The following is a 25,064-nucleotide window of genomic DNA, read 5'->3' as shown; positions in this document are numbered from 1 at the left end:
TGCGTCCTCTGCCCCGGGAGCCCAGGACGGGGGCCGGGGCCTGGGGGTGCTGCTTTCCGTGCCCGGGGGCAGGGCCAGGTAAGCACAGACCCTGCAGGCCTTCCCAGCAAGCTGGCCCACCTGGACCCCTGAGCCCATCCTCGGGGAGAGGGGCCACAGGCTTCCTTCTTGGGAGCCAGTCCCGCCTCCTGTGCAGAATGGCCCCCCAGCTCTGACCCTCCTGAGCCTCTCCTGGCAGTGCCCACGCCCCGCACGTGATAGCCAACTCAGCTCCTCAAGTCGGCCCAGGGGACGGAAGTAGCAGCTTTCAGGGAAGGCAGAGGCCCCGCCTTGTGCCCGGGACTCCCCTTGGAAGGGCTGGTTCCACAAGCCCCGCTGAGGGCGGCTGCTCCCTACCCTCACGCCATGCTGTGCCCCAGAGCCGCCCTCCCGCTCCCTCACCAGGCCTGGAGCCGCCTGCCCTGGGGACTGGCCCAGAGGCCTGGCCAGCAGACGTGGGGTGGGGGTGGGGCTGAGCCCTTTTCCAGCCCAGGAAGGGGCAGCTGCCTTCCCCTGGGCCAGCAGGTCTGGGCAGGGCCCGAGGGCGCCCAGGCAGTGCAGTGAAACGTGGGGGCTGGGCGGGTTGGAGGGCAGGGCAAAGATGCCGTCACCCGTGAGATGTTAGGCTGACTTCTTCCTAAGAGCACGGAAGGCTGTCAGAGGCCCTCACCTGGTGGTGGGCCAGGGGGGCTTCTGTCACTGATGCCAAGGCAAGGTCCTCAACCCCGGGGCCCACCTTGATGCCCGAAGACAGGCGCTGACACCCGTGGCGCTCGCCTGGGCTGGCGTCCTGCCCACACGTCTCTGCGCAGACCTGCCCCTCAGGGGTCTCAGCTGAGCCACACCCAGGGCTCCCAGTTTTCGGCCCCTTTCTGAGGCCTGGGGATCTCATCTTAAGACCCTTGAGTCACATCTGCAAAGAGAACTTTTCCAGATGAGGGCGCAGGTTCTGGGGTGGGTGTGGATTTCTGGGTCACACAGCAGCCTCTCCACAGGGAACCCACTGTAACCGGAGGGAAGGAGCGTTCCCCCCCACCCCCGACTCGCTGCCAGGCGAGACTCGGGGGCTGGGTCTCCATGCCCTGGGCTGCTCAAAGCCAGGCTGCACTTTCTCCCTGAGCTGGGCCTTCGTGCCGAGAAGGTGGTGGGCGGGATGTGGGCAGAGGCCACGGGGGCGGCTGTTCTCGGCATCATCTTCTTCCCAGAGAGCGCCCTCTTTGGCTCCAAGACCCCAGGAAAGGGCTGTGGGACCCCAGTCTCCACCAGCAGCCCCTCCAGTCTTTGCTGACGGCAGACGCTGACTCTCCAGGGCCCAGGCACCCGGCTTGCTCTGCCTCTCCTCCTGCACGTCTTCCCACCATCTCCGGCGGCCTTCAGAGCACGGCTCTGGGGGGTACATGACACACGGTAAACTCGCGTGTGCACACCTGCAAAAACCTCACCTCCTCCAGGCAGCACACGCTCATCGCCGCCTCCCCTGGCCCCTTTGAGAGCCCCTCCCCGTCCCTCAGCTGCGTCCTGTCCCATGGGCTGGTTTGCGTGTGGTCTCAGAAGGACTGAGGTGCCAGCTGTGTGCCCGGAGTTGAGGAGTCGGGCTGCTCTCGGCAGGATTATTTCAAGATGCGTCTCCGCGGTCTCGGTGCCCAGAGCTCAAGCCCAAGGTCGCTGGGTTACAGCTGCCCGTCCTCACCCTGCTGGGAGGAGTGGGGAGCAGGTTTGAGCGGCAGTGTCCGCTCCCCCAGCATTCTGTGCTGGCCCTGCCTGGCCTTGAGTGTGACCACTGGCCACCTGGGGCGTACGGAGCCCACAGCTGCCAAGTACGGGATTGCGTGGTTCCCCAGGACCACGGTTTCTCCAGGTGGGCTGCAGGCAGACGGAGCCTGGAGGCCAGATGGAAGACCCAGGCACAAAGCTCCTATAGCACACAAGTCTCCTCGCATGAAACGACCAGAACGGGCAGAATCACAGGCTGAAAGTCAGTGGATTTGGGGGCTAGGAAGGGTCTCCCTGGGGCACGACGCGGCCGTGCTGACGCCAGATGGAGGTGGCCACACAGAACTGTGAGCGAGTCAAGCGCCACTAACAGTGAGCCGGAAAGTGGTTAATTCATATTTTGTGAATTTCACCCCCGTATTGAAAAAGAGAGGAAAAAAAAAAAAATCCTAGATTGCCTCCAACTTTCTTTCCAGTTACAACTTTTATGATTTTTAAGCCCATCTCACCTGTATCTTTTTTTTTAAACCTCTTTTATCATCTATTCATTATCACAAAACTAATAGATTCCATTTCCCAGGAAATTCATGAAAAGGCGACAAAGAGGAGAACGCCCAGGGCTGAGCCCGGGGGTAGGGAGGCCGTGGGTACAGCATCCAGGAGCCTCTCCTTGGAGGCGGCAGGCAGCGGCCGTGTCCGGAGCAGAGGCTTGGGGAGCAGCAAGGGCGTCCAGATGGCCAGGGGCAGGCGCTGCCCCTGGAAGGACACAGGACAAGCCCACCAGGAGGAGGCCAACCCCTAAGCTGCCTCTCTGATCCGCGGTGGGAAAAGGCAAGCAGAAAGTCTGGAAAGGGACTTCCTGGGTGGTCCAGTGGTTAAGAATCCACCTTACAACGGAGAGGACGTGGGTTGGATCCCTAGTTGGGGGACTGAGATCCAACATGCTGAGGAGCCACTACGGCTGTGTGCGGAGGCTACTGAAGCCTGGACACCACAACTAGGGTCTGCAGACGCCATACCGGAAGACCCAACGTGCTGCAGCCAAGCCCCACAGCAGCCAAATTAATAGCTTTCAGAAAAAATCTGGAAAGAACCCAGTTGGGCTCTCCCGGGTCTCACATGAAGTCTTCACTCTTCCTTTATGTTTGTCCGTGGGCTTCAGATTTCCCACCTGGGCTTGTGGTGCTGTTATAATCAAAATGGTTTATTAAGCCCAGCTTGCATGTTTTCTCGTAGAAGACTAGCAGGTGGTACGTACCTGTGTGCCGTGTGCTAGGTTGCTCCAGGTGTGTCTGACTCCGTGACTCCATGAACGGTAGTCCACCCGGCTCCTCTGTTCATGGGATTCTCCTTGCAAGAAGACTGGAGTGGGCTGGCAAGCCCTCCTCCAGGGAGTCCTCCCCACCCAGGGATCGAACCTGGGTCTCTTATCCCTCCTGCTTTGGCAGGCGGGTTCTTTACCACCAGCATTACCTGGAAGCCCTGATACATTTCTAAGAGCGATATTTTAATACCGTCAAGTGAGGGTGTTGTGGTTTTGTCTCTGCAAGTTTAGATGTGGAAGTAGTGAGACTGAGGGGCATTCATCATGGGCAGAAAAATGGCCTGAACCAGAAGGGGCTTCTGGGGTGCTGCAGCTCACCCACCACGCCGGAGACCCCACCTCGGCTCCTGGGACCCTGTTCAGAGGCTGTAGGGGAATCTGCGTGCAGCGTCCACTCGGGAGAGTGGACTCAGGAGAGTGGGCTCAGGGTGAGCGGCCCTCTGTCCCTGGGGGCACCTGCAGGATATGATGTGACCCAGGGTTCCTAAGCCAGCCAGGCATTTGGGACCCACATCCCCCACTAGGCCTGGTTGGGGGGAGGGGTGCTCTGTGACAAAGGTGTTGAATCGCCAATGAACTAACGCAGTTATTTTATTTTTTTTTATGTTTATTTTTTATTTTTATTTTTTTTTAGTTTTTTATTTTTTAAATTTTAAAATCTTTAATTCTTACATGCGTTCCCAAACATGAACCCCCCTCCCACCTCCCTCCCCACAACATCTCTCTGGGTCATCCCCATGCACCAGCCCCAAGCATGCTGTATCCTGCGTCAGACATAGACTGGCGATTCAATTCTTACATGATAGTATACATAACGCAGTTATTTTAAAAAGCTCACCTCAGGGCTTCCTTGGTGGCCCAGGGATAAGGAATCCGCCAGCCGATGCAGGAGGCTGAGCTCAGTCCCTGGTCTGGGAAGATCACACATGCCGCAGGGCAACAAAGTCCTGCCCCACAAGTACTGGGCCTGTGCTCCGGAGCTCGGGAGCCCCGAGTCCTGAGCCCAGAGCTCCAGCTACTGAAGCCGAGCGCCCGAGAGCTCATGCCCTGCACCAAGAGAGGCCACCCAGTGAGAAGCCCCTGCCTCGCCACTGGAGAGAAGCCGCGCAGCAGTGAAGACCCAGCACAGCCAAAAATAAATGAGTAAATAAAATTAACGGCTCAGTGAGTTAAGAAGTTCAGATGGCTCCGCAGGACGCGTGGCAAGCAGTCCTGCCCAAGTCTTTGGGATTGCAGGGCAGCAGAGTGTGAAGGACTCGGGGGTGGTGGGGAGAGCGCGTGCTCAGAGGCCAGTGTCGCAGGAAGTGCTGGCCCTGGCCGGAGACATGGACCCCATCACTGGGCTTGGGGGTGACGGAGGCTCGATCCATCCAAGGCATCCCCACTGCCCCTTCCCAGTCCTGCCACGAGGGCTGGCACCCGGGACCCATGCTCTGCTGACCAGTGGGGAAGCAGCGTCCATGCACGTCACAGCCCGATTGCATCGCAGCCTGGTGGTGGTGCCGGATGGGAGCGTCTGGGCAGCATGAGGATGGGGTGGGCTGGGGGCAGCTCTGGTGGTCTCAGAGGAGCCAGGGCAGCGTGTGTAGCCTGGGGTGTGTCCTGGGCTCACCTGTCCCCAGGAGGTGGACAAGGGGACAGCAAAGGGCAGAGTCAGGGTGGACAGGCTAATCCCAAGAGGGGACCTGGAGGACAAGAAGCAGATGGCTTCTCCCCAGGGAGCAGGGGAGACGGCACATGGCAATGGTTTCGGTCCTTCTCAGCCCAAACCTCCCGACAGGCTCTCCCTGCCTCTCTCGCAAGGGGGAGATTAACTGTTAATTAACCTAGCTTAAATTGAATTAGCACTTCTCCCTGGGGGAGTGTCTATGAATGGAGGGTCGGGAGGCCGGGCGTCTTAGGCTGAGTGCTGGGGTGTGTGGTGTTTGCTGGGTGGCCAGGTCCCGGTCAGCCACGGTTGTCACTCGAGTGTCCCCAGGACTCTCCCAGAGGTTGACTAGCTGTGGGATCCTCAGGTCCAGTTAGTGCGTGGATGGGACCCCGTGGCAGCACCCCCCATGCTGGGTCTGTGCCCCCTCACTCTCCTAGGGGGCTCCCCCTGCAGTCGTGGTTTGTGCCCAGCTGCCCACTAGCCACGGTGAGCAGGCCATCCTGCCAGTCCTGCCCAGAGGTTCCCATGAGCGCTAAATGGAAGGTCCGGCAGTGAAGCCCTGGGGCAGGTGGCCCGCGGGGGCCGCGGCCGTCAGCTGGGGAGATCGGGTGCGTGCAACAGTGTCCCAGCAGGGAGCGGCACGCTCCAGGCCAGCAAAAGGGTGGACAGGACCGAGTACTTGGCACGGAGCTGGTGGGCAGAGAGCTTGGCAGAGCTGGCCTTGGGGCTCCCTCCAGCCTTGAGGGGTTCTCTCAAGAGCAGGGGAGCCCAGAAGCTGGGCTGGGGCTGGTGGGGCTGGTCTTGAAGCTGTGGCTGCACAGCTGGGCCCTGGTCTTGCTTTGTTCTTTTCATTAATAGATGTTATTTTTTGGTGGTGGTGTGCTTGTGTGCTAAGTCGTTTCAGTCATGTCCAGCTCTTTGTGACCCCACGGACTGTAGCCCGCCAGGCTCCTCTGTCCATGGGATTCTCCAGGCAAGAATGCTGGCGTGGGTGGCCATTCCCCTCTCCAGGGCCATTCCCGACCCAGGGATCGAACCCGGGTCTCCTGTTTTGCAGGCAGATTCTTTACCACTGAGCCACCTGGGAAGCCCACATGTGGTTTCAGGTTCACAGAATATTGAGGGGAAGTACAGTGTTCTCACGACCCGCCCCCGGCAACCAGTGTCCCCTTTTAACACCCTTTTAACATCTCACTGTAGTGCAGTGCGTGTGTTCCAGCTGAAGCCCTGCTAGCACGTTGTTATTAACTAAACCCCACCGTTCTGGTAGGATTCACTCTTGGTGGTGCACTTTCAATGGGTTTTGGCAAATACGTAACGACATGTACCCAGGCTTCCCCGGTGGCTCAGTGGTAAAGAACCTGCCTGCAGAGCAGAAGACGTGGGGAACGCGGGTTCAGTCTCTGGGTCGGGAAGATTCCCTGGAAGAGGGAATGGCAGCCCACTCCAGTATTCTTGCCTGGGAAATTCCACCGACAGAGGAGCCTGGCGGGCTGCAGTCCATGGTGTTGCAAAGAGTCGGACACGACTGAGCAGGCACACAGTGCAATCTACTATTATAATATCGCACAGAGGGACTTCGCTGGTGGCTCAGAATCTGCCTACCAAGGCAGGGGACAAGGGTTCGATCCCTGATTTAGGAAGATCGCACATGCCGAGGAGCAGCTAAGTCCAAGCGCCACAGCTACTGAGCCTGTGTGCTAGAGCCCACGAGCGAGCTAGCAACTACTGAAGCCCGTGTGCCTGGAGTGCAATGGGAGGCCACCGCAATGAGAAGTCCGCACATGAAGACTAGACAGCCAGAAAGAAAGCCCACGCGCAGCAGTGAAGACCCAGCGCAGCCGGAAGTAAATCAACACGGTTAAAAAAATCACACCACACAGAGTAGCTTCACTGCCCTAAACGTCCCGTGTGCTCCCCCTGTTCACGCCTCCCTCCCTCCTCCTGGCAATTGCCGGTTTTTCACCTGTTTCCACAGTTTTCCAGAGTGTCACGTAGTTGAAAGTGTAGCCTTCCCAGACTGGCTCCTCCCACTGACCCATGTGCGTTGCAGTCTCCTCCGTGTCTTTTCGTGGCTCGATACCTCATTTCTTTTCGGTGCTGAATAATAGGCCACTGTCTGGGTGGATCGGTTTATTCATTTACCTCCTGAAAAGGGCCTCTTGGTTGCTCCCAAGTCTTATCAGTTAAGAATAAGGCTGCTACAAACATCCATGTGTGGGTTTTGTGTGGACAGGAGTTTCCAGCTCTTTTGGGTAAATAGCCAGGAGCACGCTTGCTGAATCTGTGTCATTTTCATTAATCGGGAGGTGGGGGGGGGGTGGGGCAATGGGTGTTGCTTGGGCATTGATGGAGGCGGAAGGGGCAGGCCACCTCCAAGCTACCCTGCCCTCGGCATCCTGGTCCGAGAGATTGGGGGCACCTCTGTCCCCCAGCTTTGGCCCCTACTTCCCAGCTGATGCCCGGTCTCCTCTCCCTGGAGCGCTGCTGGGAGGGGCAGTGGGCAGGCCACATCTTGGCATAGGTACTCTCCACTAAGGACACTGTCGGTGCAATGTGGGGTGTGTGTCAGTCTTTATGGGGCTCAGGAAGCCCTGAGCACCTGTCCAGCCCTGGGAGCCATCTGGTCTAGGCAGGAGTGTCGGGGGCCAGGTGTCTGCATCAGAAGGACCCTGGCGCAGGTGGCATCTCTCACACGAGCTGACTCATGGGGGAGGCACCCCCCGCATGCCACTGAGAAAGTTGTGATGCTTCCTGCCCGCAGCAGCCGGACCTCCTCGAACCTGTCAACACACCTCGCGATCGGACTGTGAAAGAGGTTCAGTTACATCATGACATTCACCCACAGATGGCCAGAGGGGCCACCCCTATGACGGCGCCCACCCGGCCTGAGGACCACCTGCACGGGACACGTGACTTGATCTTTAGTTTTCCTTCCTGTCAATCAGATTCCATTGTACCGTAAGGACGTTTGGGCAACAGGACAGGGCACTCATGCCATCGCTGCCTCGAGGACTCTAGGGGGAGCGGCTGCTGCTCCTTCTGTCCCAGGAACAAAGGGTTTTCCCCTTTTCTGTCGGAAGCGTTTTCCAGTGAGTTAAAGATGCCGGATGAGATAGGATGCCCTCGGCAGCCGCTCTGGAGTCCAGATTCTGCCACTTTGGAACCGGCCTCCTGAACACAAGGCCATGGGCTCCTGAGCCAAGTGCATCGCCGCCCTTCACGCAGGCTCCAGGGTTCCGGCTGCCCCGCAGACCATCTGGGCTCTAGGTGCTGTTAATATTCTCGTATTTTGTTCCACGTTTTAGGTTTGTGCCAAGAAGATAATTTCTTTAACAATGAAGGATGTTTAAAATTCCCTTCCTCTTTTCCTTTTTAATGGAAGTAAGGCTTACACTCAGGACATGGAGTGTGGCACCCACATGTACACCACGCCGACGGATGGCCTGGGGCTTTCACCCGGATTGTCAAGCGGGACAGACCTGCCCCCACTTGCAAGCACAGCCCCTGAGCCGGCCCATTGAGTAAACAGACAGTGAAGCAGCAACAGGAAGAGACAGACGTTTCTGTCTCCATGAAGAAAGTCCCAGTACCTGGAAAGGAATGTGTTGGTCCCCCGTGAGTGGGGGGTAGTCAGGAAACAGTCAGGAAGCTGTGCTTTTGAGCTCAAGTACGATACCATGAAGACGGTGAGAACTCGCTTCTATGATGCGTCTCTGCTTGTGGCTGTGCCGGGTCTTCGTTGCGCGCAGGCTTGTCTCTGGTTGCGGCAAGCCGGGGCTGCTCTCTTGCTTTGCTGTACGGGCTTCTCACGCATTGACTTCTCTGGCTGCGGAGCCCAGGTTGAGTAGTTGTGGTTCGCAGGCTTAGCTGCATCGCAACGTGTGGGATCTTCCCGGGCCAGGGATCGTACCATATCACCTGTATCGCCAGGCAGGTTCTTGGCCACTGAACCACCAGGGAAGCCCTCTGCTGAGTCCTGATTCCCACATCATAAAAGCCACTCTCTCAAAGTGCACAGTACAGTGGTTTTTAGTGAGTGACCATCAGCACTTCCAGCACTTTCTTAGTGAAAGTCACTCAGTCGTGTCTGACTCTTTGCGACTCCCTGGACTGCCAAGCTTCTCTGTTCATGGAATTCTCCAGGCAAGAGTGCTGGAGTGGGTTGCCGTTTCCTCCTTCGGGTGATCCTCCCAACCCAGGGATGGAGCCCAGGTCTCCCACATTGCAGGTGGATTCTTTACCGTCTGAGCCACCAGGGAAGCCCACAGTCCCCCAGCACGTTCTCATCACCCCCGAAGCACACCTGCACCCATTGACCGTCACTTGCCCCTGCCCATCCAGCCCCTGCACGCTGTACTGTGTCTCTGGGTCTGCCAGATTCAGACATCTCACATCAATGGAATTGATGCTGAAAGCTTGGCCTCCGGGCACCGGTGCCAAATTGAACCTCAGAGACAGTTTGGGGCAAAGCAGAAAAGAAGAGCTTTACTGCTTTGCCAGGCAAAGGGGGCCACAGCAGGCTCATGCCCCTCGAAACTGTGTACCCCAACCGGGGGTTTCATGGCAGTGGCTCAAGGGGAGGGGGTGCTGATATTGATCAGGGTGTGCAGGGCCTTCATTCCCTGAGTCTGGCCCCAGGTGATCTCCTGAGGAGCTTCTGTGGTTATCGACTCATGACCTTCTCTCTGGAATGAGGAAGGCTTCATCGGGCAGTTAACATGGCCTGTCTGTTGAGGGTTTTCTGCAGGAGCGCTGAAGGGCACTGTTGAGTGTGTCCCTTGAGGCAGGACCAGGACCCTGCCCTGAGGCTGCATTCCCTCCCTTCCTTGATCAGCAACCGTTTGAACCTGCCCTTTGGCGCTCAGGGAAGGTTCTGGAGGCTGAAGCTTATTCCCTGCCAACAAGAAATGGGGACGCAGAAAAGCTCCTGTGCCCAGGAGCCCCCCAGGGTCCTCTCGGTTTCAGAATCGCACGCTCTAGGGCCTCTCGTGTCTGGCTTCTCTCACTCAGCATCATGTTCTCGAGGTTCATCTGCGTTGCAAGGCCTGTCAGAGCCTTTTATGGCTGAGTGATATTCCATCGTGTGGATGTACTGTGCTTACCCACAACCACCCACTGGGGGGCATCTAAGCTGTTTCCTCCTTTTGGCTACTGGGAACACAGCTGCTCTGAGCAGGTATGTGTGTGGCATGTGGTCTGTAGGGCTCTGAGGCTGGGGTGTCTCTCCAGGCTCCCCGGCCCCCGCCAGCTACAGGTGACCTGCCACTAACCTTTTCTGTACCAAGTACCCAGTGGGTAATCGGAGGGAGCCCATGGGCCCCTTCTGAGATAACCCCTTCCAGCACATACTGTGAGATGAAAACGGAAATCAGCTGTCTTCACACATGACTATTTAAATGTTTTTAAATCATGGTAGAGTCATATGTGTGCTTCTTTACCCCTGCCTTAAACGAGCAACTCTGGCCGGGGTCCTGCGGATCAGTGGTGAGCAGCGGCTGCCCCAGGACATCCATGGCTGCCTTCTCTGTGTTGGCACTTCAAGCTGGCAGTCAGCTTTCAGCTAATGTCTAGGCTTATTTGGGCAGGGCTGGCCTGCCTGTTCTTTGGGGGCTACGGAAGCCCTGTGACCTGTGTGAAGCCAGCAGGTAGCTGTCAAGATCCTACACGCTCCACATGGTGCTTGATTCCACAAGACTTCTTCCCTGTTGACATTGTGGGAATCTAACCAAAATCCGTTAGAATTCATGGAATGGAGACTAAAAATAGAGACGGCATTATTTTATTTCAGTAAAGAAGAGGCAGCTGCCAAGTCAATAAAAAGGTTAACTCTGCCTTTTCTTCAGACTGAGTTCTCAGGGGCTCAGCGTAATGTGGTCACTACCATCGCCTGGCCATTGTCTTAGGTCCTAGTTCCAGACGGTCAGGCTGACACTCTGCGCTCTGTATTTCCCCGAATATAGCTGACATTTCACTCAGAGTGTGCATTGGGGTGACTTGGGGGGCGCACCAAGAGAATCAGTGTGAATAAGGAAAAATGAGGGGAGCTTGGGACTTGTGAGCGCCTTGGGGGAAAAGTAGGCAAAGAAACAGAAGCGAGTAGGCATAACCCCCAAGGGCGGTCATTTCTGTTCCTGAGGGTGTGGGAGGGCCTTTGGGTCAACTGGGGTGGTGGGGGAAGAAGCTTCAGAAGCAGAGTTTGGGAGGAGGTAGGTCCAGTACTCTTGCCTGGAAAATGCCATGGACAGAGAACCCTTGTAGGCTACAGTCCATGGGGTGGCAAAGACTCCAGACACGACTGAGCGACTTCACTTCCCTTCATTTCAGGTCAGGGCTGCTAGCCTGAGGCACCCGGTGCTGCAGGGAGTTTCCACCTTTCTTTCCGGGCTGGACTCTGAAGGACCAGGTGTGGCCCTGCGTCCTCAAGCTCTGAGCTGGTGGGTTTAGAGCAGAAAGGAAAACAATAGGAAAAAACCCAACAAAGCTAGGGATCAGTTTTTTTGAAAGTAAAATCAACAAGGCTTGTGCTAGACTAACCAAGAAAAAAAAAGAGGACTCAAATCAACAAAGGCATAAGTGAAACAAGAGACATTACAACAGATACCACAGAAATACAGAGACTTGTAAGAGACTACTATAAACACGCTCCCACAGGCTAAATAGCCTAGAGCTTAAATTCCCAGAAACATACAGCATGCCAAGACTGAATCACGAAGAAAGAGGAAAGCTAACTAGACCAATAACGACTAAAGAGATTGAGTCATCAAAAGTTTCCCAACAGGACTTCCCTGGTGGTCCAGTGGCTAAGAATCTGCCTGCCAATGCAGGGGGACACGGGTCCGATCCCTGGTCCAGGGGGATCCCACATACCTCAGGGCAACTAAGCTTACATGCCACAGCTACTGAGCCTGAGGGCTCTAGAGCTCGAGGTCCACAAGAGAAGCCACCGCAGTGAGAAGCCGGTGCACCGCTGGAGAGCAGCCCCCGCTCGCTGCAACTAGAGAAAGCCTGTGCAGCGACAAAGCCCCCGCACAGCCAATAAATAAGTAAACAAAAACTTTAAAAATCTCCCAACAAAGAAAAGCCCAGTCCCAGACGGTTTCACTGGTGAATTCTACCAAGCCTTTAAAGAAGAATCAGTGCCAATCCTTTCCAAATTCCTCCAAAAACTTTTAGAGGGGTGAATTCTCTCATGTTCATTTCACAAGGCCAGCATTATTATTATCTTGATAACAAAGCTGAATAAGGGCACTGCAAGAAAAGAAAACTATAGACTTATATCTGTGAAGAATATGGATATAGAGATTCTCAACAGGGGACTAACAATAGCACATTAAAGGATCATACACCATAATCAAGTGGGATTCATCCCTGGGATGCAGGATGGTTCAAAATATGTAAGTCAAGAAACGTGATAAAATGCATTAATAGTAAAAGGTAAAATTACATGAGTATCTCCATACATGCACACAAAAAAAGCATTTGACAAAATTCAACATACTTTTATGTCAAAGTCTCCACAAATTTGGTATAGAAGGAATTTAAGTTAACATAATACAGGGCATATATGACAATCACAGGTAAATCATAGTGGTGAAAGGCCGAGAGCTTTCCTGCTTTTTTTTTAAAGAAAGTCTTTATTTTGTTTTGGTGGTTCAGCATGTGGGATCTGTCTCCCAGTCAGAGACAGAACCTGCACAAACCCCCGCAACAGGGGAAGAGCAGAGTTGCAACCACTGACTGCCAAGGATGTCCCTCCTTTTAGGATCACAAACAACGGACTCATCCTCTGCTGCCTCCCCCTCCTGTTGTCATCAATCTTTCCCAGCATCGGGGTCTTTTCTAATGAGTCAGCTCTTTGGATCAGGTGGCCAGAGTACTGGAGCTTTAGCTTCAGCATCAGAAAGGATGAGATGATTAGATGGCATCACGGGCTCTTTGGACATGAATTTGAGTAAACTTCAGGAGATAGTGAAGGACAGAGGAGCCTGACGTGCTGCAGTCCATGGGCATGCAGAGTCGGACACGACTTAGCGACATGATCCAGCAATCTCACTTCTGGGCACATATCTGAAGGACACGAAATCACTGTCTCAAACAGATATATGCCCCCTTCAAGTTCACTGCAGCAGCATTCAAAATATCTAAGACACGAAAACAGCCTAAGCATGGGGGAATAGAGGAAACGTAGTATATGACAAAGTGTGTGAATATCGCCATAAAAACGAGGAAATCCTGCCACTTAGGACAACATGAACTTACTCTGAGGGTATCATGCTAAAGAAACCTAAGCCAGACAGAAGGACAAGAACTGCATGATCTCACTTATACGTGGAATCTAAAAAAATTAAACTCATAAAGAGTGTATTGGTGATTGGCAGAGGCTAGGGAGTGGGGGAAATGGGGAGATTTTGGTCAAAATATAGAAAAGCATAGTTACAAGATGAATACATCTGGGGTGTGTGAGGTACAGCACGCTGACAAATTAACAATACTGCATCGCATACCTGGAAGTTGCTAGGAGAGCAAATTGCACATGTTCTCACCACACACACACATAACTAGGGGACCCGATGGGCGTGTCAGGCAACCTTATTGTGGTCATCATCTCACAGTATATACCTATACACAGGACAAATTATCACATCGCATGCCTTAAACTAACTCAATATCATGTCATTTATCTCAACAACACTCCACAAAATGATTTGCTAAACTTGAAAAAAAATTATACACTTTGACCAAGAGGGATTTGAGGCTGGTTCAGTATCCAAAAGTTATTAATGTAAAGCACTACATTAACAGAATGAGTAAAAATATCACACGATCATCTCCATAGCAAGATGGAGATCACACACCACACACACACGCCAAGCATTTGCTGAAATCCAACAACCTTTCAAGATTAAAAACACCCAACAAAACCGGAATAGAAGGGAACTTTCTCAACCTGATAAATACAACCACCCCCACCCCTCACCAGTTAACATCATACATACCCTGTGGTCAAAGAGTAGATGCTTCTCTCTTAAGAGAACAAGTCAAAGATACCTGCTCTGCTACTTAAAAACATTTTTATTTTGGGGGATATACCATGTGGCATTTAGGATCATAGTTCCTGACCAGGGATTGAACCCAAGCCCCTTACGTTGGCAGAGTGGAGTCTTAAGCCACCAGACCACCAGGGAAGTCCCTGCTCTGCTGCTTCTATTTAATGTTGTGTTGGAGGTTCTGGCCTGGGTGAGAAGAAATGAAAGGCATCGAGACTGAAAAGGAAGAAGTACAACTAACTCTATTCCCAGAGGTCCGGCATCTCATATATAGAAAATCCTAATGAATCCTCCAAAAGACCGTTATAACTAGTAAGGTTGCAGGAAACAAAGTCAAGGTCAATGAAACCGCCCAGAGTCACCCTCTATCCCTGCTCTTTCTATGAACTCACACCCCAGCCGTCAGGGGATGGTCTCCCTGCTTCCTTCCTGTCCTTCCTACCACCTACTCTTCACCCAGCAACCGGAACAACCCTTCCAAAGGGTCAGTCACATCCTTCCTCCCCATGTTCAAAGTCCCTCCATGGACTCTCCAGGTGGCCCTAGTGGTAAAGAACCTGGCTACCAATGCAGGAATCCGAAGCGACGGTCAAGCCCTGGGTCAGGAAGATCCCCTGGAGGAGGGCATGGCAACCCACTTCAGTCTTCTTGCCTGGAGAATCCTACGCACAGAGGAGCCTGGCGGGCTGCAATCCACGGGGTTGCAGAGTTGGACACGACTGAGCGCACTCGGCTTCCCATCTCAGAGAACGGGCTCAAGGTTCTTCCTGCGCAGAATCTGCACCACCCCTCCCCCACACCTCTTTCCCACCAGTGTCCCTGAATCCTGGGTTCAGCCCCTCCCCTTTTCTTCCATACCAGGCACTCCTGGCGCAGGGTCTCTGCACCTGCTGCCCCCTGCCCAGCTGCCTGGGTACGCTCCTGCTCGTCCTTCAGTTCCTGCAGGTCTTTGCTCAAATGCCCGCTTGCAGCTTACCTCGCCTGCCCACCCCCAGATTCATCTACCCTTTCACCTCCTCGCCTCCCATACATGCAGGCACATTCTTTCAGCTTCCTGGAGGCTGAGAGAGGGGCAGGGATTTGTGTTTTGTCCCCTGCTGTGAGCCAGCGTGAGGCTTCTGCCTGCACAGGACTGTTTGTGGCTGGATCCTGGAGCCTGACAGTCACTTGACAACCTGGGTCTTCTCTGGCTTAGGACGCTGGGTGAAGTGGAGGCTGGGAGCCGTGGTGACCTTCCTCCTGGGCCTCTTACTCATAGGAAACTGTCTCTTTTCTGCTGTCCTCCAGGCCTTGGGCTCCGGAAGGCTGGTGTTTGGCAGAGAAACCAGCAGCCCTTTCTTAGGGCTTTCTAAAGTGTTAGGCGGTGGTCCTTAGCTGAGCATCACTTACACAGGAGGTCTGGCCATGTTATTAGCCCAACACAGGCCCTTTGGTGGTGACTTCGTTAGGACGGAGCCAGCCCCTTTTGGAAGACGTGCCCGAGGCCCGTCGCCAAGGCTACACTCGTGGGTGAGGACCGTGCAGTTTGTCTCAGGTGTCCGGACGCCCACTTTCCCCAGACTCCATGGCTAGTGCCCACGTGGGGCGCTCCCAGGCACGGGTGGTCCAGGCAGGCTCCAGAAGCTGCAGAGGGAGGGGGTTTCCCTGGCTGCCAAGGCCGCGGGGTGGGGGTGGGGAGTGTGTATTCCAGAGGCGGCTCTCTCGGCGTGGGGTCCCCGAGCTCCCAGCACCCTGAGGTAGGAGGCGCCCTCAGGCTCTTTGGGTTACTTGACTGGAGGTTGGTTCTCTGGGTATCGAGGTCCGCTATGGGGGGAAGGCGGCTCCCCGCGCTGCGATACCAGAGCGTGGGGGGGAACCCCGGGGCTGCTCTGGGGCGCTGGACCGCAGGCGCCGAGCGCTTCCCCAGGTCGCCGTTAGCTCCACAGGAGCTCCGCCTGTCGGGCGGCGGCTGAGGTCCAGCGGTTCGAACGACCCAGCGCCAGGGAAGGGGGAGGCGCGGCCCAGACAAAGAGATGCTGAGGGACCCGCCGGGGCCTGTCCGCCCGCGCGCTCGGGTGCGCGACCCCGCGCCCGCGAGAAAGGGCGGGGCCTCGGGCGGCACCCACTGCGCCTGCGCGGAGGGGCGGGGCGAGCGCGAGCCGGCGCCCGCTGCGCCTGCGCAAAGGAGCGGGGAGAGTGTGGGTCGGCGGCCGCGCCCACTGCGCCTGCGCTGGCCTCGGCGGGGTGTGAGTGCGGTGTGCGCGCGCTCCCGCCGGTGGGCCGCCTCCTCAGCCGCCGCCGCCGCCGCCCCCGGGTCCGCGCACGCGCCCCCCGCCCCGGCCCGAGGCCTCGGCCCGCTCCCCCTGCTCCCCGCCCCGGCCCCGCGGGCCCCGGCTCGGCCGCGCAGCATGCAGCAGCAGCACCCGCGGCGGCGGCGACGGCGGCGGCTCTGAGGTGAGACGGCGGGGGCGCGGGCCGGGGGGCACGAGGCGCGCGGGCGGCCGGTGACCAGCGGCCCCACGCGGGTCCCGGACGCGGCGAGGGGCGCGGCGCCTTTGTCCCGCGCGGCCCTGCGCGTCCCGCGCTGCAGCGGCCCTTTTGTGTGCAGATGGTGGACGCGGGCGGCTGCCCCGCCGGGGAGGGCTGGAGGAGGATGGAGGCCGCGCCCGACGGCGCCGTGGACATCGTGCCGCTGGACCGCTACGACCCGGCGCGGGCCAAGATCGCCGCCAACCTGCAGTGGATCTGCGCCAAGGCCTACGGCCGAGGTGGGCCGGGCGCGGGGGAGGGGCCGTGCCGGCCTTTGTGCGGTGTCCTCGCGCGCGGGGTTGGGGGGCGCCGGTCCCGCAGGTGCGGCGAGGGTCGGCGCGCCCCTGCACCCCGCGGGCCGAACGCTGTCCTGTGCGGGCGGGAGTCCCGGGCCGAAACCCTTGTGACCCCTGCCCTTTTCCAGTGTGTCCGAATCCCAAGGTGTGGGATTCCGTAACGAGCATTCGTTTCGGATGGATCGGGCTTCATCCGAGTTGCTCCCTTCGGTTAATTCCAGTTTTGAAGAACTGGGTAACCTTGTTACTGGTTAGGCCTTAAATATGCTTAGTGGATTTAAGACGCTCCTATTCTTCCAGCTTTCGCGGTTTTACAGGCCCGGTGATTCTCCTGATTATTGCCTTGGCTCCGAAGGCTTTCTTTGATTAATTTCAGGTGCTTTGTTTCAGGTGCAAAATCGAGAGGGAGTTCTGTGTCATCTTTCTTTTCATTTGAAGCGTTTGTTTGAAAATTGCCTTTGTTCTGGGGAAAACGGTTCTTGTTTGTGGAGTGAGACAGAATCGGAGAGAGAGCTCTTTTCAAAAAAAACGAGTCTGGTTGACCGGTTTTGAAAACTTGCTGAACGGGGCGGTTCCCGGTGACAGGATCTCACCGGTTGGAGTGGCCTGTGCTGTGGATGGAGTCGGTCAGGAGCATAGACACGCCCTGGGGATTAAAGGCAGGGCCTCCTTCTAAGTTGGTTTATAGCTGCAGAGCGAGCTTCTCTCCCCCCAGCCCTACCCTTTATTTTGTGGTTTTCATCTTTACAATTCTTGTTTATGCTTCCATCAAGCTTTATTCAGTTTCTGTATAGTAGGATGGGGAAACGGTGATTTTGGGGAAAATATGGAATTGGTAAAAAGCATGTATGAAGTTTTTGGGACTTTCCCAGCAGTTCCTGGTGGTTCAAACAGTAAAGCGTCTGTCTACAATGCGGGAGACCTGGGTCCGATCCCTGGGTCGGGAAGATCCGCTGGAGAAGGAAATGGCAATCCACTCCAGGGCCATTGCCTGGAAAATCCCATGGACAGGGGAGCCTGGTAGGCTATAGGCCAAGGGATCGCAAAGAGTCGGACACAACTGAGCGACTTCACTTTCTCACTTTTGCAGTCCAGTGGTTAAGACCCTCTACTTCCAATCTAGGCAGCATGAGTTCAATTCCTGGTTGGGGAACTAAGATCCTGCATGCTTTGGAGCAGCCAGGAAAAAAAAAAAGCCTGTATGGAGCTTTAGAGTATGGGGTGAGGAATGGTCATTCTAGAGCGCTACTCCGCTGTCCAGCCGTCAGCTTAAGGAGAAGGACGTGGCGTTGAACTTTGCAGGGTTCGGGTCCCCAGTCCGTGGCCTCCCCTTACACCTGCCTCATGTCTTGTGTGGACTGTTGGTTTGCTTTTCTTCGTGCACCACGTATTTTTACACCACTGAACTCTTCTGGTTTAGTTCTACGTGTTTGCGCCTGTCACAGTGACTGCTTTATCCGCATCAGGGTCTTGGATTCCCCCTCCCGTGCTCGCGTGCTCCTGTGTCCCCCTCCTCGCTTTTCCAGCGCTGTGTAGTATTTCACAGGAAGGCTGTTCGCCGTTGCCGGGCGCTGGCTGGCTGGCCTCCAGTTCTGCACTTCGGCACAGCGCGTTCTCCGGCGTGGCTCTTGGGGCGCATGTGCAGCGTCACTCCTGTGTGTATTTTTAAGACTTTTGCATATGGAGTGGGACTGAATGGTGTACAGACACGAATGCTTCTAAAAAGCCCTCTCGTTGTTTGCTCTCCAATTTCTTAAGCTTAGTGAATGCATTTTTATCCTGTTGCATTTAGCTTTGGCATCCAGCGTGGGATTTGTCAGCTCTCTGGCAATAAATATGCATCTCTCTCGGTGTCAGGATTGGATTAGTTTCGTTTTATTTCCAGGACCAGATCACCCTTTATTACTCGTTGGCGCTTCAGGTAATTAATTCGAGAGCTGATGTGAAAACTGGCTGTAAAATTTTGAGATGACTGGGGGTGTGTATTTATAGAGCAGAGCGTGAGCAGGGGCTGAAGGAGACTGAAGGCCATCTGAGGTTCTGAGGCTGGGCTGCCTGTTGCCCGTCCGCTGCCTCAGCGCGTTCAAATACTGGATTTCGGGAGGTGTGCTTTCCATTCATTTTTGCAGAATGAGGATGCTTTTCCTGTCTGTACCATGGCATGGGGGGGTCACAGCCTGGTGGGAGGTTCCTGGCGACTCAGCGCAGGGTCTTGTCTTTCAGGAGACAGTGGGAGGCGGGGATTTTGGTAGAGGACCATGTAGATCTTTCCCCCCAAACTCTCTCCTTCATCCAAGGGCCTGTTCTTTGTTTCGTCTTTGGACGCCTCCATGCTCCTCTCTCGCTTGGTTTTCAGTTAGTTAGAAGTCTTGGTTTCAGTCTGCATGCTTTACTTGTCAGTCAGCTCTTGAGGGGGATGATGGCGAATGTGGCTTACATCTTTGCTTGTTACACAACTGTTCATTGAGTAGCTACACTGTTTGCATAGGAACGGAAAGCATGTGAACTCTCCAGGGCGACGTGCTCTGAGGCCGCCTTGTTGCGTGCACGCCTGTTGGGACTTGGGTCTCCCCGGGGCCCACTGTCTGCCGTTTGTAGTAAGTGGGGAGGCTCAGGCGAGCTCACCCTTGGCCGGGCCTGGAGGTGGCACATGGTTGTGCAGAAAGGCTTCCTCCAGTTCTCCTCTTCTGTGGCACAGCCGAGAACTGTGGGCCGGCTTGTGCTTTTTATTTTTAGATTCTCCTCTCTTTTGGGGGTGTAACTCTTGTTTCATTGACAGTGTCTTAATGATTTTTTCAGAAATAACATATTGGACATGTTGAAAGTTATCTACTTAAAAGAGTCATTAGAGTAGAACCTGCTTAGCTGAAATGTTTTTGTGATGTCCTTTTGGGTGAAAGTCTTAGTTCGTCAAGTTTAAAGGGGTGACTTGAAGTTTATTTTACGGTACAGGGTGGGCTGGAGCCACTGCATTCCTGGCTTTCGCTTTCAGTCCGTGACCTTAGGAACCTTAAAGGTATTCAGGCCTGAGTCTCAGGGACAGTGGGCGAGTGACAGCTTCTGTTACCTCCCGAGGACAGTGTTGAGAAAGTAACCCACGGAAAGCACTGGAAGGCACTCGGTTCTTTGCAGGTGTGCAGCTGTGTGACCGAGGAGCCCTGGAAACCAAGTTGCAGCTCGCCACAAGCTGGGCTGCCAGGACCTAGAGGCTGCCAGGACCTAGAGGCCACCAGGGTCCACCTTCCCTTTCTGTTGGCAACCGAGGGATCGGAGGGGCTGCGGGGCTCTCCAGAGCCCGCTGCTGGCGAGGGGCTGGCACTCTGGTCTCTCAGCACAGTCTCCTCATTAACTGCTGACTTGGAAACCACTCTGTGGGACAGCAGGCCTGGGCAGCCTTGAGTGGGGTCTTGAGGAGCAGGCCGCTGGTTGGGTCGAGCCCAAGGCCAGCTTGGCGCCTGATGTTAGGAGCTGAACCCCCTCCCTGTGTGCTCCAGGGGGGTCAGCACTTTCCTTTGTTGTCCGACATCTGGCTGAGAGAGGGAGCACGTGGTCAGCGTTCCTCCAGGCCCAGAGCTGGGGATGAAGTGGCCGCTGCGTCCGTCCCGGGACTGGCTTGGACGCGGCCGCTGAGTCACCTGGGAGGCCCTCGTTCATGAGCATGTCGAGGTTTATTGTTGTTGACAAGGTTTTTTTTGATATGATTTGTTCAGATGATTGGTTTTTGAGTTTTTCAGAAATATTTTTTAAATGTATTTAGAAAATCAGAGTATAACTGCCACCAGTGTTGTTCGTTTCTGCTGCACAACAGCAGGAATCAGCTGCATTGCACGGGTACCCCTTCCCTCCTGAGGCTCCCTCCCTAGGCTTTGTATTTCCATAGTCTTTTGTTTTTAGCACGGGATTTGGATGCTGCTGGGATGGGAGGTGACAGGGCAGCCTGGCTGCGTCTGCTCAGTGGGTACTAAGTACTAGGGGGTCAGGGCGCTGGCTGACAGTGTGGCCTGGCTGCCCCTCTGCCTGGGCGTGCTGAGGACTGCCCACATCTGAGGTCAGGGTGCTTATGGTTGTCCCGTTCAGTGCCATGTCTGCAGGACAGTCTGTGCTCACGTATTTATCAGGTTGCTTAAAGAGTTGGAACCGCCTTTGAAACAGGTGGGATAGGAAGACTTCTGTCCTGGTGGCTGTACGTGGCTGAATTTTTATTTCTAAAGATACAACCGTTTGTACATGTTCTCTTTCCTATCCTGATGCCGCAAATGAAACACTAACCAAAGAATGTGAATCTGTCTTTAAGTTCAAACTGTCCTGATCCTTTGAATCAAAAGCGTTGGCCACTGGTGTGCTTTAGGCTCTTAAGTTTGTGTAAGTGTTCTTACAAAGAGCCCTGCCTGTTTTCTTTGTATTCCATTTATCCTCCTGATTGCCCACAGGTGTCCAAGCTGGTTTTCTGGTGGCTGTATCACCATTTTATGTACCAGTCTCCTTTTTCACTTCCTACATTGAGGAATTCAGACGGCTGTCATTTTTCATCTAACGGAAAGGTGACCAGGATGGAGCCAGGATCGTGTTCATTTAACCAGTAACAGTCTCATAGCTGTCACGGGCATGGTTGTGTTTTGCGCTGTAGGAAGTACAAGGGGAGGAGTTATGTGATGCTCTTTCCTTATTTGCTGAAAATTCACATGAACTGTTGACATATACAGAGGAAAATGAAGTAATGCATGATGAAAAAGGGCAGCATGTCCTTAGTACAGGACCTGTCTCAAGGCGGAAGATGGAATTGTCAGGTGTTTCCATGGGACCCGAGTGCCTGGGCTGCAGGGCGCCGTGGTCCCTGTGGGGGCTGCTTGGAGTGGGGGGCTTCGTGGGGAGGTGGGCTTTGAAGGATGGCGGATATTTGGGTAGTCCACCCACCCCAGGAGTAGAGGGGAGGGCATCTGGCAGGTTCTGTGCAGAGGAGGAAGTGTTTGTAGGCCTGAGTCGATTAACCTTATTGTGACAGGATTTGTGGACCGAAATAGTAGGTGATTAGCGTGGAAACTAGTGTGGGCCAGACTGTTCGCCGGGTTCCCAGCTGGCTAGGGATTTCTTTCCCGATGGGTGCCAGGGAAGGTCTTTGCGTAGGGGCGATGGGTTGAGAGCTAGCCTGGCAAGATGCTTCTGACAGGTTGGAGTGGGTAGGGGCTGTATCAGTGCAGTGTCCAGGAGCCCTGTCCAAGCCATTCAGGCTGCTATAACAAGACATAGACTGGGTGGCTTAAGAACAGTAATTTTTTCTCACGACTGGGGAGGGTGGACATTCAAGATCAAGGTGCTGGTAGACTGGGTCTCTGGTGAGAGCCTGCTTCCTGGTTCGTAGACGCTGTCTTCTTGCTGTGCCCTCGTTTGTGGCAGAGGGGTGAGGGAGCCTCCATGGATGGGCTCACACCCCACTCATGGGGCTCCACCCTCATGACTTAATCGCCTCCCCAAAGCCCGTCTCCTAACACCTTCACCTTGGCGGTCAGGTTTCGTTACATGAGTTTTGGGGGACACATACATGAAGCCCATAGCAGAGCTGATGTCGCTTTGACTTGAAGTACCAAGGTCTTGGCCAGTTTGTCTCCAGTGGGAATTAGGTAGGTTGAGTCAACAGATACTGAGAGGGCGGAGTCCCTGAGACTGGCTGGATGATGAGGTGGGGGAAGCGGGCAGACGCCGCAGGGCCAGCTGGGCGGCCACCGGAGCCTGCAGGACCCTTTGGGAGTATTTATAGTCTTCCTTGCCTAGAACCTCCCCGCCGTCAGGGCTTTGTTGTCACAGAGAGACGATCTTTGAGTTTATTTCTATTTCTGATTTCTCTGCTGTGCCTTGCCCTCTCTCTCTGTGACTGTTCATGCTAACTAGTTCACTTAAGTATCCCTCAGTCACTGTCCTCCAGGTGCTTCAGACTCAGGCAAAATTAAACTTGCATCGGTTCGGCTGAGCCTGATGTTGTGACCTGTGGGCCCTTGGTGTGCTTCTCAGGGCTCCCAGAGTGCCAGCCATGGGCCTTGCGCACACAGACCTGTGGTGTGGGACCGGAAGACTGCAGTGCCTGAGAGGAGCCGGTGCGGTGCAGAAGCCGGAAGGGAGGGCAGGCAGCTCCCTTGGGGGAATCTGGAATATTCCGTTCAAGAAAGTGAAGCTGAGTGTGTGGCTCAGGTGGGTGAGAACCAGGCCAGGGAGGGTGGGGGCAGTGCCGCCTCCCCCAGGCTAAGGGAAAGGCTGGGGTTCTGGTTGGGCTGGAATGTGAGTTTAGCGCCTGTGAGATAAATGTGGATTGGAGAGACTGCCTAGGGCCAGATCTTGGAATACCTGAAATAGCTGATAGTTATTTTTTGGTTTTGTATGTGAGTTGGGGAGCCATTGAAGGTTTCTTAGGAGGGAAGAGATGTATATTAAACCTTGGTTTTTTAGAGAAATCTCTGTGGAGTGGGTTCCGGTTGAGTATACAGTGAAGAATCTTATTGGACCTTTGAGAAAACCAATTTCACATCCAGTAAAATGCACCCGTTTGTGAGAGTATATAGTCTGATGAGTTTAAATGGATGTGTTCATCCCATGCACGGGGCCACAAGCAAGGTAAGCCATTCTCAGCACCTCCAGGGGTTCCCTTGAGCCCCTGCAGTCGGCTCTTTCCCAGAGCGCGCCTGAGTCTAGTTTCGCCTGCATCAGGCGCTCTTCGTCTGCCTTCCCTTACTCTTCATAATGTCCTAGGGATGCGTCCACGCGTGAAGACCTTTTTGGCTTAGTGCTGATGGTTTGGCTCCCCGCATTTTGCATATTCATTCACTTGTTGATGGACAGACACTTGGATTGCTTCCGGTTCTGTCCGCCAGGGATAGAGCTGCTGTGAAACGTCCCCGAGTGTCTGAGTGTGTGTGGGCGTGTGTCCCCGTTTGTCCCAGTCAGTGCCTGGGCGTGGATCTCCCGGGTCGTGTGCGCGTGTGCAGAGGCTGTGTCATCTTTTATTTCCACCAGCGAAGCGCGGTGTGAGAGCTGCAGTTGCTCCGCAGCCTTGCCAACACGTGGCGCTGTCAGTCTTTCAGCGGAGGCCGGTCCAGTAGGTGGGTTGTGACGCCTCGCCGCGGTTTCCCTGCTGACTAATGATGAGTGTTTTTTTTTTTAAAGTGTGCTTATTGGCCAGTTGAATCTATTTTCTGTGGAGATGCCTTTTCCAATCTTTGGCGAGTTTTTCTTAAAAATAAAAGTTTTATCTTGAGAAAATTGTATACTAACATGTAGTTGTAAGAGATCTTATAGAGAGGTCCTGGTCACCATTTACCAGATTTCCCCAGTGGTAACTTCTTGCAAAACCATAATATAATGTCACGACTGGGATAGTGAGGTTGTATAATTAGACGTTGAACATTCTGTTCCCACAAGGACCTCTTCCCCTTTTATAGTCATACCTACCTCCCTTCCTCACTGCTTGCTTGAGATTTATTTTGCCCCTCTTCTTTTTACCTTCTAGTTTCTTGAGGTAAGGATTCAGACTATTGATTTGAGATCTGTCCACTTTTCTAGCGTAAGCATTTAGTGCTATGAATTTTCCACACGGTACTGCCTTAGCCGCATCCCACGTATGTTATATTTACATCCAGTTCTATGTATTTCTCTTTATTTCTCTTGATACTGCCTATTTGATTCATGAATTATTTAGAAGTGTGATTTCCAGTTGTTGAAATTTTCCTGTTCTGTGTTTTTGTTACTATTTCTAGTCTGATTCCGTGTGGTAAGATAGCATACTCTGTGATTGCCATTCTTTTAAACTTGTTAAGATTTGTTTTAGGCCCCATTTGTTTTGATGCTTTTGAACTGTGGTGTTGGAGAAGACTCTTGTGAGTCCCTTGGACTGCAGGGAGATCCAACCAGTCCATTCTAAAGGAGATCAGTCCTGAATATTCAGTGGAAGGACTGATGCTGAAGCTCCAATACTTTTGGCTACCTGATGCGTAGAACTGACTCATTGGAAAAGACCTTGATCCTGGGAAAGATTGAAGGTGGGAGGAGAAGGGCCAATAGAGGATGAGATGGTTGGATGGCATCACCGACTTGATGGACGTGAGTTTGAATAAGCTCTGGGAGTTGGTGATGGACAGGGAGGCCTGGCGTGCTGCAGTCCATGAGGTCGCAAAGAGTCGGACACCACTGAGCTGAACTGAAGTGAAGGTCTGTTTTGGTGAGTATTCTGTGAGCGTTTGAAGGAATGTGTTTTCTGTTGCTGGGTGGCGTGCTCTTCGCGGGTCAGTCAGGTTCTGCCTGTGGTCTGTGTTGTTCAGATCTCTCTCCGTGTTGATTTTGTGTCTGACGGTTCTGTCAGTTCAGGTGGGGGTGTTGAAGTCAGTCCCTAGCTGTGCTTGGAGCCCCTAACTGTGGCTGACGGCTCTGTGGTGCTTTTAACATCAGTTCCTAGGCTTGTAGCTTGGCGGATCCACACTTAGCGCTGTCAAGTGCTCTTG

At 54.3% G+C, this 25,064-nt stretch overlaps 1 protein-coding gene across 5 annotated transcripts in view; it reads left to right on the top strand.

Annotated features, from left to right (window-relative positions):
• Positions 16,126 to 25,064, top strand: part of CAMSAP1 (calmodulin regulated spectrin associated protein 1) — a 45,987-nt gene continuing 37,048 nt past the window's right edge. For all 5 annotated transcript variants that reach the window (XM_018056076.1, XM_018056073.1, XM_018056075.1 and 2 more), the window contains exons 1-2: positions 16,126 to 16,210; positions 16,365 to 16,524. In XM_018056076.1, the coding sequence (XP_017911565.1) occupies positions 16,365 to 16,524 (160 nt within the window). In that variant the 5' untranslated portion in view covers positions 16,126 to 16,210. The remainder of the gene's footprint in view (positions 16,211 to 16,364; positions 16,525 to 25,064) is intronic.

Source organism: Capra hircus, chromosome 11, assembly GCF_001704415.2.
Source record: "Capra hircus breed San Clemente chromosome 11, ASM170441v1, whole genome shotgun sequence".
Lineage (NCBI taxonomy): Eukaryota > Metazoa > Chordata > Mammalia > Artiodactyla > Bovidae > Capra > Capra hircus.
This window is presented reverse-complemented; position numbering and strand designations above follow the sequence as displayed.